The sequence below is a fragment of the Hyaena hyaena genome, unplaced genomic scaffold (genome assembly GCF_003009895.1).
Source record: "Hyaena hyaena isolate Hyena2069 unplaced genomic scaffold, ASM300989v1 scaffold_222, whole genome shotgun sequence".
Classification (NCBI taxonomy): Eukaryota; Metazoa; Chordata; class Mammalia; order Carnivora; family Hyaenidae; genus Hyaena; species Hyaena hyaena.
In genome coordinates, this window is record NW_024080855.1 from 2,367,057 (window position 1) to 2,382,570 (window position 15,514).

General features: G+C 42.5%; 1 protein-coding gene across 4 annotated transcripts in view; it reads right to left on the reverse strand.

Moving 5' to 3' along the window:
* Positions 1–1,254: 1,254 nt before the first annotated feature.
* NDC80 (NDC80 kinetochore complex component) overlaps positions 1,255–15,514 on the reverse strand; it is a 60,456-nt gene continuing 46,196 nt past the window's right edge. For all 4 annotated transcript variants that reach the window (XM_039243183.1, XM_039243185.1, XM_039243182.1 and 1 more), the window contains 2 exons: positions 13,946–14,048; positions 1,255–1,635 (listed from right to left, as the gene is read on the reverse strand). In XM_039243183.1, the coding sequence (XP_039099114.1) occupies positions 1,498–1,635; positions 13,946–14,048 (241 nt within the window). In that variant the 3' untranslated portion in view covers positions 1,255–1,497. The remainder of the gene's footprint in view (positions 1,636–13,945; positions 14,049–15,514) is intronic.

The window sequence follows — 15,514 nt, forward strand, 5'->3', positions numbered from 1 at the left end:
CAGGTGTCAAGGGTAAGAGAAAAGATTGCAAAGGGCCACAAGGATACTCATTAGTTTCATTATGATGATTTTATAGGTGTATATGGATGTCAAAACTTATGAATATTTAAGTATGTATAGTTTATGTCAATACACTATAAAAGGTTGTTTCTGATTCAGTAGGTTTGGGCGGGGCCAAGAGTCTGTGTTTTTTAACTAAAACACTAACTCCTAGGTGATGCTAATGCTGCAGTTTCCATACCACATTTGAGTGGCAAAGCTCTTGTCTTTGTCATAAACAGATGTGTCATTTGAGTGTACCGTAGATACACATGGCTGGTACCATACTGGACAGTGCAGATAAAATATTTCCATCATTGAAGACAGTCCTGCTGCATGTTAAGAGTCAAGATTCTTGAATACATTGCTTATTATCATGTCCTATCTATTAAACTATGACCTTTGCTCATCCCACTCTCAGGCTCATGACCTCCTCTCATAAAGTTTTGCTGGAATTCCTTTCTGGGTTCTTATATTGCTTATGTCTCATTTTAACATGTTCTTCCTTCTGACTTGCATTAGAGTTGTGATAAAGTTTGAATAGACAGTTCATCTGGGGACAGATGTCACTTCAATTTGAGGAGCTTCCTAACAATTTAGACCTCTAAATAGTCTTACCTTTTAACACAACTTCCTCACCATCCAGAACATGCATATTTCATAGCTCCTGTGGTTGGCTGTAGTCAGGATTGTGTAATATGTAAGTTCCTGTTGCTTCTACCACTACTTAGGGGTGTGATCAGAAGTAAATGAGAACTTCTCTAGAAATGAATTCTCAACTCCAAAATGAGGGGGTTGAACTAGATTATTATGTCTTCTGATTCTCACATTTCATATTCTGCTCACTTCACAATAATGGTGGCATGAAATTAGAAAGATTCTTGGCTCTGAATAAGGAGTGAGTTCAACCATGTTTTTTAGGTTAAGAGCACTGACATTTGTATAGTTCATAACAGGAATTGGCAAACTTTGTGGAAAAGGGCCCGATAGTACACATTTTTGGCTCTGCAGGCCATATGGTCTCTGTCTCCTATAATAAACACTACCATTATAGTATGAAGACCGCCAGATATGTCAATGAATACGAGTGACCACAAGTGGCCCAGTGTGCTGATTCCTGGTTTAGATCAGAATAACTGTCTTTTGACCATCTGAAGTTAGGTTGAGAAATCAGGTAAAAACACACTTTGTTGATATAATTTTATTAACTCTGGGTACATAATACAACTAGTCTTTCACATCTAAAGACAACAATCCAACAAGTTATCATAATTTCAGGTTATACATACTTTAAATTAATAAACTAGGTTTATAAAAGATATAAAAATATTTCACAGGCTTGGGAAGATATGGTCATGAAACTTCATTGTAAGGAGGGGTATAGGATATGTTAGAGATTTTTCAAACCTACAAAGTACATTTAAAAATTTACAGTTAATGTCTTGCTTAATTTTATCTTCATTCATCAGAAGCCTTAAGTAGAGCAGCTTTCTTTTTATACTTGTCTCCAATCTCTCTAATATTTTCCAAGAGATCTTCAGACATGTATTCTTCGTATTCTCTATCAACTTTAGCAATCTGCTCTTCAAGATGTTTCTAGTGGAAATATAAAAATATTAATTTCTTTTAAAGGATTTAATTGTGAAGTGTACAAACAAGCATGTAACAACTGTTAAGGGCAAGAATAAAAGGGATGCTCTTGAATCTCCTTTTGTGCCCTTTCCTAATCATTTTTCTACACTCTCCTGAATAGTGCTTTGCTATTCTTTATACTTGTACCCCCCACTCCACACAGACACCTATGTATGTATCTCTAAACAATACACTAGTTTAGTGGCATCTGGTATTAACTTTCATATTTACTGAATTATACGAAGTATAATGGCTTTTTTCCACCCAGTATTTTGATTCATTGGTGTTAATGCAGATAGTTTTATGTACTGCCATATAGTTGCTACTGCATGAATATATCAACATTTACTTACCAATTTTACTACTAATTTTTTTTGTTCCCAGGTATGGTAGGCTGAATAACAACCTCTTCAAAGATGTCCGTGGCCTAATCCCTAGAACCTGTGAAATATGTCTTCTTTACACAGCAAAGGAACTTTACAGATGTGATTATGTTAAGGGTATTGAGAAAAGGAGATTATTCTGCATTGTCCTGGTGGGTCCAATATAATTATAAGGATCCTAGTAAGAGGTAATCAGCAGTGTGAGAGTCAGAGAGAGAAAATATACGGACAGAAGAGACGTCAGAGGGGATAGAAGATACTATGCTGTTGGCTTTGAAGATGAAGAGGGCACAAGCCAAGGAGTGTAGTTGGCTCTAGAAAATGGAAAAAGCAAAAAGATTCCCCCCTAGAGTCTCTGGAAAGATTGTAGCCTTGGAGGCCCATTTTATATTCCTGACCTCCAGAAATATTTTCTGCCTCCATAATTCACATGGACTATTACAAAGGCATCAGTCCCTAGATTCAGGGCCTACTCTAATCTAGTATGACCTCATCTTAACTACATCCATAAGACTTTATTTTCAAATAAGGTCATCTTAGGAGATTCTGGATAGACATGAATTTGGGGGGAATACCATCCAGTCTAGTACAGTACCCCAGCACACAGTTACAAATTTAATTAAATACCTAGAATGGAACTGCACTATTTTACTGCCAAATTGCTTTCTAAAATTGTTAACATCAATTTACAATCCAAGCAGTATAAATAAAAACTTGCAATTCTTCATATTCTTGCTGGCATTTAGTATTCTCAAACTTCATTATTATTATTATTATTATTATTTTTCTAATTTAGTGAGGGTGGAAGTGGTGTATCTTTTCTTCTTTTTTTTTTCTTCTTTTTTTAGTGGTGTATCTTTTCATGTTTATTGGCCATGTTAACTCTCTGTAAAATTCCCATTCAAGTCTTTTGCCCAGTTTCTGCACTTATTTTCTGGAGGTCATCATGTATCTGGATGTTAATTCTTTACTGTTTTCCCCCCTTTATTTGAGAGAGAGAGAGAGAGAGCGTGTGTGCACGAGCTGGGGGAAGGGGGGTCAGATGGAGAAAGAGAGGGAGAGAGAGAGGATCCCAAGCAGGCTCCACACTGCCAGCACAGAGGCCAATACAGGGCGTGAATTCATGAACCAGAGTCAAAATCAAGAGTTGGGATGCGACCTATTGAGCCACCCAGGTGCCCTACTTTAGTACTTGTTTTAAAAAATATCATCTACTGTTTTGTGGCTTATCTTTCCACTCTTTACGTTTGTTGTAGAGATCTTAATTTTAATAAAGATGAATTTATAAATAATTTCTATTGTGGTTTGTACTTGTGTCTAATTTAAGAACTCCTTTACAACTGCTGAGGTTTAAGTATAGTGCCTGTAATTCTTCTAAAAGTCAAAAATTTAGCCTCACATTAATTTCTTAATACACCTTGAAGTCATTTCTGTCTAAGATTTAGGGTAGGAATCTCAACTCCATTAATTGAACAATTCTTTTCACCCACTGGTTTGCAATAGTACCTGTCTCATAAATCAGACTGTCTATGTTTATCATCTATTTCTGTACTCTCAGAGAGATTGGTTTATACGCATCAATACTACAATGGATTAGTTATTATACTTTACAATCATTTTTGAACATCTAAACAGATAAAAAAGATTTTGTGTCCCTCAAGAAGAAAGGAATCTAGAAGAGGAGTCAGCAACTTTACCCTGTAAAGGGCCAAATAATAAATATTTTAGGTTTTGCAAGCCAGATGGTTTTTGTTTTAACTGTTCAACACTGACACTGTAGTGGGAAGGCAGCCATAAATAGTATGGAAGTGAATGAAGTATCTGTGTTCCAATAAAACTTTACTTACAAAAGTAGGCTGTGAGCACAATTTGGCTTGTGGACTGTAGTTTGCCATCTCCTAGTCTAGAATACCAAGCCACATGAGGACCTACATGGGGCTCCAACCAGGAACTGCTCAAAGAAACACTTTGCTCCTGAGGAAAAATATCCCATCTAAAGATACCATTAGATCCAAACTCCTCTGTTTTCTTCAGTCAAATTTCATTTCTTGTAAAATTTCCCCATGATAGGTTTTAAAGATGATTGGGAGACTTATGTGCTCCTTCCATACTTACCTGGCCAACTGTGTGCCAATCATTATATGTTGTGAATGAATTTTTCTCTTGTGCATCTATTATACATCATCTTTAGGAGAATGAAAAAGTAATTACTCAAATAATTTTCTGATCTGTGGTTCAAATGTAACAAATTAACTGGTAGAAAAAGAATCCATAAAAGGTTATAGAGCAACTAAGTGGCTGAATTACAAAGAAGTGGGTAGAGTCCAGGTTTTGTGATATAGAATCCAGTATGTTTTTCTTAGTTTTTAGCGCCAAGCAGTGAAGAACATTGACAAACAAGAAAATGCAGGTCAATGTCTTTCAGGAGAAAGGAGAGGAAGTAGGATATTGAGAAGGAAAGCTGGCAAGAGCAGATAAAAAAGGGGCCAGCCAGATGTCTGAGGCCGGATCCTTCCCTTGCATACTTTTGGCTACTGTAATCTTGTTTGCCTCTTGTATCAGCCAACTGTTCACATAGCGCAACTAATAGTGCCCCCCTGTGCAGTCAATAGAATGTTTCCAAGTATCCGGAAGGAAGCCAGGCATAATAAAAGAAGGCCAGCACCAGGACTCAGATTTTAGCCTTTGAAGGTTACTGGTGCAAAATAAACAGCCTTTTCGGATTCTCCGAGTACTTGTCTCTTCCTGGGCGCTGAGTATTTGCTGTAATATTTTTGGTGTGCTGGCTGGGAAGCCGACAGCCACGCTGACTCCTTGAGCCACCGTTGTTGCAGGCCAGTGGAGAGGCCACTTATCGCCAGCCCCTGAGACAGAAAGGAAGGTGTGCCACCGGTGATTTCACTGGACGCGATCCTTGCTGGCCTGACAACAGTCAGCCACCGCTGTGCTTCAATGGACTCCAGGGAGAATAGAAACGGCCTGCCTCAGGACATCAGATGGGTTAAGTGTCCCAAGGGACTTCAGACTGAATTCAGGCTTGCCCTAGAGGTGGAAGGGGAGCTTGATCACCTCCCAGGTGAGAGGAGCTGCACAGAACAGGGAATACTTGGTGGAAGTCTAATCTGTCTGAATGTGAGTGAGTGCCCACGCTCCTCAGTTTTAGCTACAGAGCCTGAGTCTTCCCTTGCAATTCTGTGATGACCTCATACGGCTCAAGACAGAATCAGGCCCACAGAGGCCTGATCTGAGTCAGGAGTTTATACTGAACTGCCAATGCTAAGAGACATCCAATCCCCATGAGGGGAGCTGCCAGGCAGATGAAGCGACCTCTTCCCTTGTGTTTGTCCTGTGACAAACATTGGGAGGGTCCCATCTAGGATACCAGGATGGGGGGGGAGTTCCTCAAGACCAGCTGTTTTGGAGTGTATAAGTAAGAATTTTAAAAAGAGATTTTCAGAGGACTATGGGGTCAAATTGACTGCCAGGAAATTACACACCATCTGTGAATTAGAATGGCCTATGTTCAGTATAGGCTGGCCCCCTAAGGGCACCCTAGATGTCCCCACAGTCCGAGCTGTTTATAAAGTAGTTAGTGGAGACACTGGCTACCAGATCAATTCCCATACATTGATCAGTGGCTGGAAATAGCCCAAGTCAAGCCTCCCTGGGTCCGGTTCTGTGTTAATAGTAAGGGACAATGTAGGGTCTTAGGGCCACAGGCCGAGAAGAAGATCTCACAGCAGAAAAAACGCTCCCATCTTCCAAGAAAATTCATAAATTCTTCCATTTCCACCATCATATGCCCTCAGCACCCCATCAATCAAGGGAGGGGAATCTCGGCTGCCTGACAGCCCACTTCTGCCGGTCTTGCCTCTGCCAGCAGCCAGTTGGCCCCAAACAGGGACACCTGAACTGGTAGGAAGATGCCTTAGGTCTGCAGCTCAAAGTCCAAGGCCCCCAACGGCAATGCAGATGCTATTGTGGGAGAAGAGGGGTCAGCAGAGAATAGGCCCTGACGGGATCCTACAACGGGGGGATCAGTTTTCTACTACCAACTGTTCTCCACTACTGACCTATTCAACTGGAAACACCACAGGCTGCCCTACTCTGAGAAGCCATAGGCAATGACAGATCTCCTAGAATCCATATTCTGGACTCATTGCCCTGCTTGAGTCAACTGTGAGCAGAAGCTGCTCACATTTTTCAGCATGGAAGAGCGCTGACAAATAGTCACTGAAGCCAGAAAATGGCTCCAGACTCAGGCACAAGATGGAAAACTAGACGTTGAGTCTTGGGTATGGAGGCTACACCTGAAGAGGAGCCTTGCTGGGACCCCAATGCAGAATTGGGAAGGGCCAGATTAGAAAGTTACCAACTTGCTTGGTAAAAGCAGGGTAAAAGCAGGGGCCCAAAAGCCCACCAACATGGCAAAGGTATCTGAGGTCCTAAAAAGCCAGAAGAGTGTCCGGGGGACTTCTATGAAAGATGATGTGAAGCCTTCAGAGCTTACACTCCATTCGACATAGAAACCCCCCAAAATACTGCCGTCATGGGACAGGGCCAAAGTGACATTACATAGAAGCTCCAAAAATTAGAAGAATTCGCTGGAAAGAATGCCACTGAACTACTGGAAATTGCCAACAAGGTTTTTGTAAATTGGGATTGAGCTGCCAGAAAGGAGGCAGACCAAAGGATGAAACAAAAGGCAGCTCTCCTGGTCTCAGCCTTGGGGCAACCACCCCTCTGGAAGGTCTCCCACAGAAACCATGAGGGATTCAAGAAGTAAAAAGAAGGGTGCCACTGGGATGGGATCAATGTGCCTACAACAAGGAATCGACACTGGAAAAATGAATGCCCCAAATGCCAAAAGGGAAAACCAGAAACTTCCACTCTACCCAGCTGCTACCAACCAGAACCACCGAAGGCTGACCTCATCAGAATGGCAGTAGACTCTGATTAGGAAACACAAGGCTCTGGGGTGCCTGGGTGGCTCAGCTAAGCATCTGACTTCATCTCAGATCATGATCTCATAGTTTGTGGGTTCGAGCCCTGCGTTGGGCTCTGTGCTGACAGCTCAGAACCTGGAGCTTGCTTCAGATTCTGTGTCTCCCTCTCTCTCTGACCCTCCCCTGCTCACGCTCTCTCTCTCAGAATAAATAAAACATTAAAAAAAAAAAAAAATGGACAGACCAGGCTCTATCCAACTGGACCCGCATGAGCCTATGGTCAAAATGAAGGTAGGGGACCAGACAATAGATTTCATGGTTGACACTGGGGCTGAACACTCTGCAGACACACAAGGTAGCACCTCTGTTGGGTCGAGAAGTCACCATCCTAGGAGCCACTGGGAACCAAACCCAAAGGACATTGTGCAGCTCCCAACAATCCTCGCTGGAGGGGGTGGGGAGGTGTCACCAAGCAGTTCATGAATTCCTGTATCTACCTGACTGCCCAGTCTCACTGTTTGGTAGAGACCTCCTAGCCAAGTTTGGTGCAGAAATAGCTTTCACTTTGGATGGACAGGCACAATTGTGCCTAAACGAAAAGGCCCAACCGATGATTTTGTTCCTGACGATTCCACTGGAAGAGGAATGGAGATTATATACTTCCCTTCCTGGTGAGCCATCTGTGGCCCCTGAGCTAGAAGCTGAATTCTCTTCAGTTTGGGCAGAAGGAAACCACCCTGATCTGTCAAAAAAAATCCCCCAATATTAATTGACCTAAAGCCAAGGGCTCAACCTGTCAAAATATGCCAATATATGGTACCACAGGAGGGATCCAGACACACTTGGACAGGCTACTCAAGTGGGGACTTCTAAAACGATGCCAGTCACCATGGAATACTCCCCTGCTGCCTGTGAAAAAGCGTGGAACAAATGATTACCACCCTGTACAGGACCTAAGAGCCGTTAAGGAAGCAGTCATCATACTGCATTTAGCATTGCCTAACCTGTACACTCTACTAGGACTCATACCCTCTGAGGCAGGATGGTTCACATGTGTGAATTTAAGGAAGCTTTCTTCTGTCTCCACCTAATGCCTAATAGTCAACCCTTATTTACCTTTGAATGGGAAAATCCTACCACAGAGGCACAGGAACAGTTTACTTGGACTAGGCTGCTGCAAGGATTCCAAAATTCACCAACCTTATTTAGTGGGGCGCTGGCATTTGACTTAGCCAAGTGTCTGGGACGGGACCTAGGATGTGTCCTCATCCAATACTTGGACAATCTTCTGCTAGCCAGTTCCACGCGGACCCAATGCTGGAAGGAATCAGGGCCCTACTCAGGCTACTAACAGGTGAGATACTGGGCGTCAAAGAAAAAGGCACAGATTTGCCAACAGGAAGTTAAATATTTGGGCTTCAAAATTACCTGAGGCAAATGGATGCTGAGAGCTGAAAGGAAACAGGCAGTCTGTGCCATTCCAGTTCCCACCACCTGCCAGCAGATCTGAGAGTTCCTGGGAGTAGCAGGGTTCAGTTGAATATGGATCCCAGGGTTCATAAAGTTGGCTAGATCTGTATACAAGGCACTAAAGAGAGAAGAAAGGGCACCCCTTTTCTGGGGACCCTAATCAAGAAGAGGTGTTCAAGACCAGAAAAACAAAACTCAACAGATGCACCAGCCTTGGGACTCCCAGTTGTATCATGAGATTTCAACCTGTTTGTACATGAAAGCAATGGGGTGGCCCTGGGGGTTCTCACCCAGGAATTTGGACCTTGGCAAAGACCAGGAGCATACCTTTCAAAGCAGGACAGCCACTCTGTTTGAGGACCCTGGCAGCCACCACACTTTTAATCAAGGTAGAAGACAAACTCATGTTGGGACAAAACCTAAACATTAGGTTCCCCATTCTGTTATCGTGATGGATGCCAGAGGGCAAAACTGGATAATGCATGCTGGGATGACACAATATCAGGGACTACTATGTAAAAACCCATGAATAAGATTGGAACCCGTAAAAACTCTAGACCTTGACACTTTCTGGCTGGCACCGGCAGGGACCCCAGAGCATGACTGTCTAGAGGTACTTGATGAAGTCTATTCTAGCTGACCTGACCTATCAAACAGGTCAGCACCTTACAAAATCCTGACCTCATCCTGTACATCGATGGCAGCAGCTTCATGAAGGCAAAAGATATGCCAGTTATGCAGTAATCACTAATTCTGAGGTCACAGAAGTAAAGGCTCTTCCACAAGGATGGTCAGCCCAAAGAGCAGAACTGAGGGCCCTAACGAGAGCACTAGAACTCAGTAAAGACAAATGGGCCAACATATACACTGACTTGCACTATGCCTTCACCACTCTACATATACATGGGGCTCTCTATACAAGGAGAGAGGACTTTTGACCGCAGGAGGAAAATAAATAAAACATCAGGAAGAAATCCTAAAACTATTAAGGGCAGTCTGGGAACTGAGGGAGGTAGCAGTCATCCATTGCAAGGGACACCAAAGAGGAAAAGACTCAGTGTTGGAAGGTAACCGATGGGCAGACGCTGCAGCTAAACAAGCAGCAGGAGAAAAAACAACACCCTCAAAAATCATGCTGGTCCTGGAACAGCTAACTTTCCCAAGGTACACAATCCAAGAAACAAAATGGGTACAACAGGCAAAGGGAAGCCAGACAAAAGAAGGATGGTGGGTACTTACAGACCAAAGAGTCCATATACCAGAGCAGCCAGCCCACCAGGTGGTTATAGCATGAGCTCACTCACCTAGGAAAAACTGCCCTTGAAATCTTATTGAGTTGTTACTATGTAACTGGTTGACTCCTGTCCCTCTGTGCCTTGATCTCTTAATGCTGCCACCTCTGTGCTCAAAATAACGCCAAACAAGGCCCTATTGGGCCCATGGGAATCCAATGCTGTGGTCAAGCACCCTCCAAAGATTTGGAGGTGGACTTTACCAAAATAAGATCCAGTGGATGATACAAATTTCTTCGGTTGAGGTCTACCCTACATGCACCGAAAAAGCAAGAAAAGCAACTAAGGCTCTGCTAAGGGATATCATTCCCAGACATGGAATGCCATTAACCATAGGCTCAGACGACAGCACAGCCTTCATGGCTGAGGTAGTGCAACAAATAGCCAAAAATCCAGGTATCCAATGTAACTTACATGCAACCTACCAGCCCCCGAGTTCAGGGCAAGTACAGGTATGAACTGGACCCTTAAATCAGCCATGGACAAACTATGTCATGAAACTAACTGGCCCTGGCCAGATATACTACCCCTAGCTCTCTTCCAAATATGCTGCACACCATAGACAAAAATAGGATTCTCGCCACTTAAGATCCTATACAGAAGACCCCTTTCGCTAGTCAAATTCAGGGGGTCCCTGACAGATCTAGGGAACTTGGAAATACAAAAACAATCAGAAGGATTAGAGAAAACTGTTTGAAATACATAGATGGGTGATAGACAGGACACCCATTTCCCTAGGAATAACTGTGCACCTTCAAAAACCTGGGGATCAAGTTTAGATAAAAGATTGGAAAAAGGAGCCACTGAAACCTACCTGGAAGGGACCCTATTTAGTTGTGCTAATCATACCCATAGCCCTCAAGGTTGCAGTACTAACTGCCTGGATCCACCATTCTCGAGTAGAGGCAGCTCATCTGTCACCTGACAACCACTTGGAATGGAAAGTAACTGCTAACCAGAACAATCCTCTACAGATCACCCTTAAGAAGACAGCAAACGATAAGCAGCCTGTAGCCAACACCTGAGGACTCTCTATAATCACAAGCTTGAGGAAATCATGAGGTGACTTAAATGAACTACAGCAACTCGTTCTCTCTCAAATTTCATTGTCATCCCCTACCTATTTCTCTTTCCATACTTGTTGCTATACTCTTTGCTGTAGGGCTGACCCAAGTTACTCCTGCAGATTGGTGCCTCAGTCACAAACCCTTGTTAGCCTCCCCATACTTCCTAGTGTCAGGATGTCTTATTCTCCTTAGCTGTATATTATCTGAGTTGTGATTGGTATTTTTCTCTGCATGTTTGTTCTCTGCCTCTACAACTGTCTCCTACCTCAGGATGGAATCATTCCCTCCAATGCCTTGTCTCCTATCCCTATTGCATATATACCTGTTCTTAATGTGCTCAAAAGGGATCTTCTCCTCTTACCAACTGTGTACTTGTTCCACGTACCACTGCCCCTCTTGGAACCTTCCTCCCTGACTGGAGGGATGTGTCAAAGGATCTTCTGCTGTCTTCTGCCTCCATGAGGGACAGCCCTACATTACAGGCCTAGGTTACCCTGTTACCCCACTATCCCTCCTTCTGCTTGTATTCCCGCCTGTTCTTGTTTCTTCCCCTGTTCCTCCGGCCCTGAAGAATGAGATACTACTACCACCATGCCTCTGTGCCACTGTTTATCCCCACATGCCAGACAGATGTCATAATGCCAGGAGGATCATTCCCTGTAATAGGAACAGGAGAATTTACTGGATGGGAAAAATAAAAATAAGATGTGATTGGGGACTGCCTGATCCGACTTGCCCTGATGTTCTTCATGCCTGTTGGGTCACCTCTGATCCAATTTATCGGCCTTTGCCTAGACTTGAATCAGGTAGACCACCTGCTTTAGATCTCTGTCTGGACCAGATGTTGAGCTCAACTCACTGCCTTCTCAATGATAACAATCCCAGCTTGGCCATAGCCTACCGGCTCTGCTTGTCCACAGGGCCCCTCCTTTATGTAGTTACTCTGATAACACAGGCAATTGTAAATGTTACCCTATTAACTAAAGACCCAGACCCCCACGTGGTGACTCCAACTAGAGTCAAACTGTCCCAAAGTTTGGGACACCAAATTCCAGGTGCCTGACAAACAAAATGGGAATGGAGCCAGTTAGCAATCTGACCATCAGCCAATGCAACCAGACCCTTGACAGTCAGGAACTCAGTCATGTTCCTACAACCCAACCCTGGTGTCATACCCTCCCAGGGCTTTTCTTATAGTACCCTTGGCAGCATACGCTCGATCAAAAAGAGCCATTCAAGTCATAGCCCTGTTGATTGCTTTCAGAATAGCAGCAGGGGTGGGCACTGGGATAGGAGGAATACTGTCCTCAACCACTTATTATAAATTATCCAAGGACCTAACAGACGACATAGAATGAGTTGCCAAATGTCTCGTGGTTTTACAGGATCAAGTAGACTCCTTAGCAGCAGTAGTCTTATAAAACAAGACAGGGCTAGTTAACTGCTGAAAAAGGAGGACAATGTCTCTCCCTAAATGAGGTATGCTGCTTCTATGTTAACTAATCAGGGATAGTTAGAGATATGGCCCAACAACTAAGGGAGTGTATCATCAAATGGAGGCAGCAGAATTAACACATTCATCAAACTCTTGGAGCGACATATGGAATTGGGCCTCCTGGCTCCTCCCTTTAGCTGGTCCTCTCCTAATGCTTTTCATAGCCCTCCTGTTGGGTCCTTGTATTCTTAATATGCTAACCAGGTTTATTTCCTTTGGCCTAGAAGCTATAAAACTCCAGATGATGCTCCAGTTGGATCATTCTAGCTGTCGCTACTCTCCTTTGGATGGTGAAGAACCCTACCTGTCACACCCCTCCCTTTGACATCCCTGTTCAGAAGAAAAGCCAGAACAGTCTTCACCCCTCCTCCTGCGATAGCAAGGGGTTCCCTGGCCCCCAGAAAGTGATTTTCTCTAAGGCTACAGTAGGTTGAGAATCAAGAGGGGATAATGAGAAGGAAAGCTGGCAAGTGCAGATAAAAAAGGGGCCACCTGGATGTCTGAGGCTGGATACTCCCCTTGCATGCTTTTGGCTTCTGTAATCTTGCTTGCCTCTTGCATCAGCCACCTGTCTGCATAGTACAATCGATAGTGCACCCCCATGTGCCACCAACAGAATGTTTCCAAGCACCCCGAAGCTAGGCAGGCCAGCACCGGGGCTCGGGGCTCAGCCTTCAGAGGTAACTCCACTGGGCTGGTACTGGTGCAAAACAGTCTTTTCTGATTCCCCAAGTGCGTGTTGCTTGTCTCTTCCTGGGTGCCATGTATTTGCTGTAACAATACCGTATGTTCTGTTTTCAGCAAATGGAAGCCTATCAGTGTGCTATAATGAGTTTATTTTCCTCTTAATCCTTCACAATTGGAAATACATTGTCATTTAAAAAACTACCCAGGAATTTTAAAGTTAACCAATTTATCCTGGCTTTTGGGCTCTGTACAACAGATTGGAGGAATAGCATTATTGTTGAAGTTTTCACAATAATTTCAAGTTATGCTTCATGTTTCCTAAGCACTTTACATGTAATTAATAGAGAGGAAAAATATTTGTCATAACACATTCTTTTTCATCTTAATGGATTCTTTTTTTTTTTTTTTAATGTTTTATTTATTTCTAGGAGAGAGCGAGAGAGAGAGACAGCGTGAACAGGGGAGGGTCAGAGAGAGAGGGAGTCACAGACTCTGAAACAGGCTCCAGGCTCTGAGCTGGCAGTCAGCACAGAGCCCGACGCGGGGCTCGAACCCACGAACCGCGAGATCATGACCTAAGCGAAAGTCGGACGCTTAACCGACTAAGCCACCCAGGCGCCCCTCATCTTAATGGATTCTTAAGAGTGTTGATACGCTTTCAATATGCAGAATGTGGCTTGGCACATCATTATAAATTGTTGACATAATAAATATCATTATATGCTAATTTATGTGGGGAAAAAAAACAGATTACTTTATGAAATGTACAGGTATGTCCCCTTACCATACCACTAAACAAGATTTTTCTGATAACTTTTCACTAGAACATATTTTCCATAGAAATAAAATTTATCATTTGTATCTGTAGAAACAAAACAGAAATATTATTTTAAAAAGCTTTCTTAGGATGTAGAAGAGACCATCATACACTTACCTCTACAGACCCTACATGTGTAGCAACCATCTCTAAAAGACGCTGCAAGTTATTTCCCACTTTTCGTCTTTCTTCAGTTGTGGTCTGCACAACTAGTTGGTATCTGTAGAATAAAAACTCTTGCTTGAGTTTTCTAGGAAAAAAACTTAATGTATCAGTTCTAGTTAGCTCACTTCTCCTTTTCATATTCAATAAGAACAGGCAGTGATTAGTATCTGTGCCGTTTGCTTCTCAAACCTTCAAACAGAAAAGCATTTTCAAAGATCCTTTCCAGGCAACAAAATAAAATAGCACCAAAACCTCCTGCTTTAACATATAAAACCTGGGAGCAAATGGTCTTAATTGAATCTCCAAAAGGACTATAAACTTAAATGCTTTCAGGGGTAAGGAATTAAATACATTTAAATGGGGGAGTGGGAGTCTTACCTTTAGGCATGCAAATTCAAGTTAAAAAATAAGAACTATAAGCCAAAAAACCCTTCAGCTGAGATTTTTATCCCTAAACTACAAATAAGCAAATGAAGAGGTATGATTTTCTGAAGGGCTGTACTTTTAAAAGTGATATTTTTTTCAGTCGAGGGCCACTTTATTGAAACTTTAGAAAAAAGACCGTATGGATTACTATTTAGTATATTGATTCTATATAGGTTGCACGAGAGAATTATATACACAAAGGCAGAATGTTTTCTCAAAAAGGGATGTCACTATTTTAGTTACTGTTAATAAACAATGTGGCTAATACTTTTCCTATGTAAGTTTTAAAATAATAAGGGAAACCAGAGAAAAACTTGACAATGTGTAATTTGATAATGAAGAACTTCCAAGAAATGTAAACTAATATACAGTTCTGCTGCTTGTTTGGAAATATGTATTTGTTCCAACTGGACTGATATATTATGTAGCAATTTGAGCACAACACAAAATTTATATTTGTTTATGTCATTTCCTTCCTTTTTAAAAAAAGTTTGTTTCTTTAGTACTCTCTACACCCAGTGTGGGGCTCAAACTCAAAACCCTGAGATTAAGAATCACATGCTCTTCCAACTGAGCCAGGCAGGAATCCCTATACACCTTTTTCTTCTTGAGAAACACTAAGTGAACATAGAAAGCTGCATTCAGCTGACTCCAGCTGCAAAGGAATCCAGATGCAAAGGAATACACAAAACACACCAGCACACAAATGTGTGTGTGTACTAGCTGTCAGTTTATTGTATTGTGTGATGAGCCACATACATCCACATCTGGTATTAAATCTTTCCATCTGAAGGGAACCTGGGTGGATGGGTTGGTTAAGCATCTGACTTTAGGTCAGATTATGGTTTGTGAGTTCAAGCCCCACACTGGGGCTGTGAGTGCAGAGTTAGTTTCAGATCCTCTGTCCGCCTCTATCTCTACCCACCCCCAGCTTGTACTCACTCTCTTTCTCTCAAAAATGAATAAAACATTTAAAAAAATATCTTTCCATCTGATTTTAGGTAATGCTCCTTCTACCCCATCTCAATGATTTATACAAGCTGCAACCCTTTGAATGCTCATCTTCCTAAGCAAACTTCAGGTTTTTTAAAGATA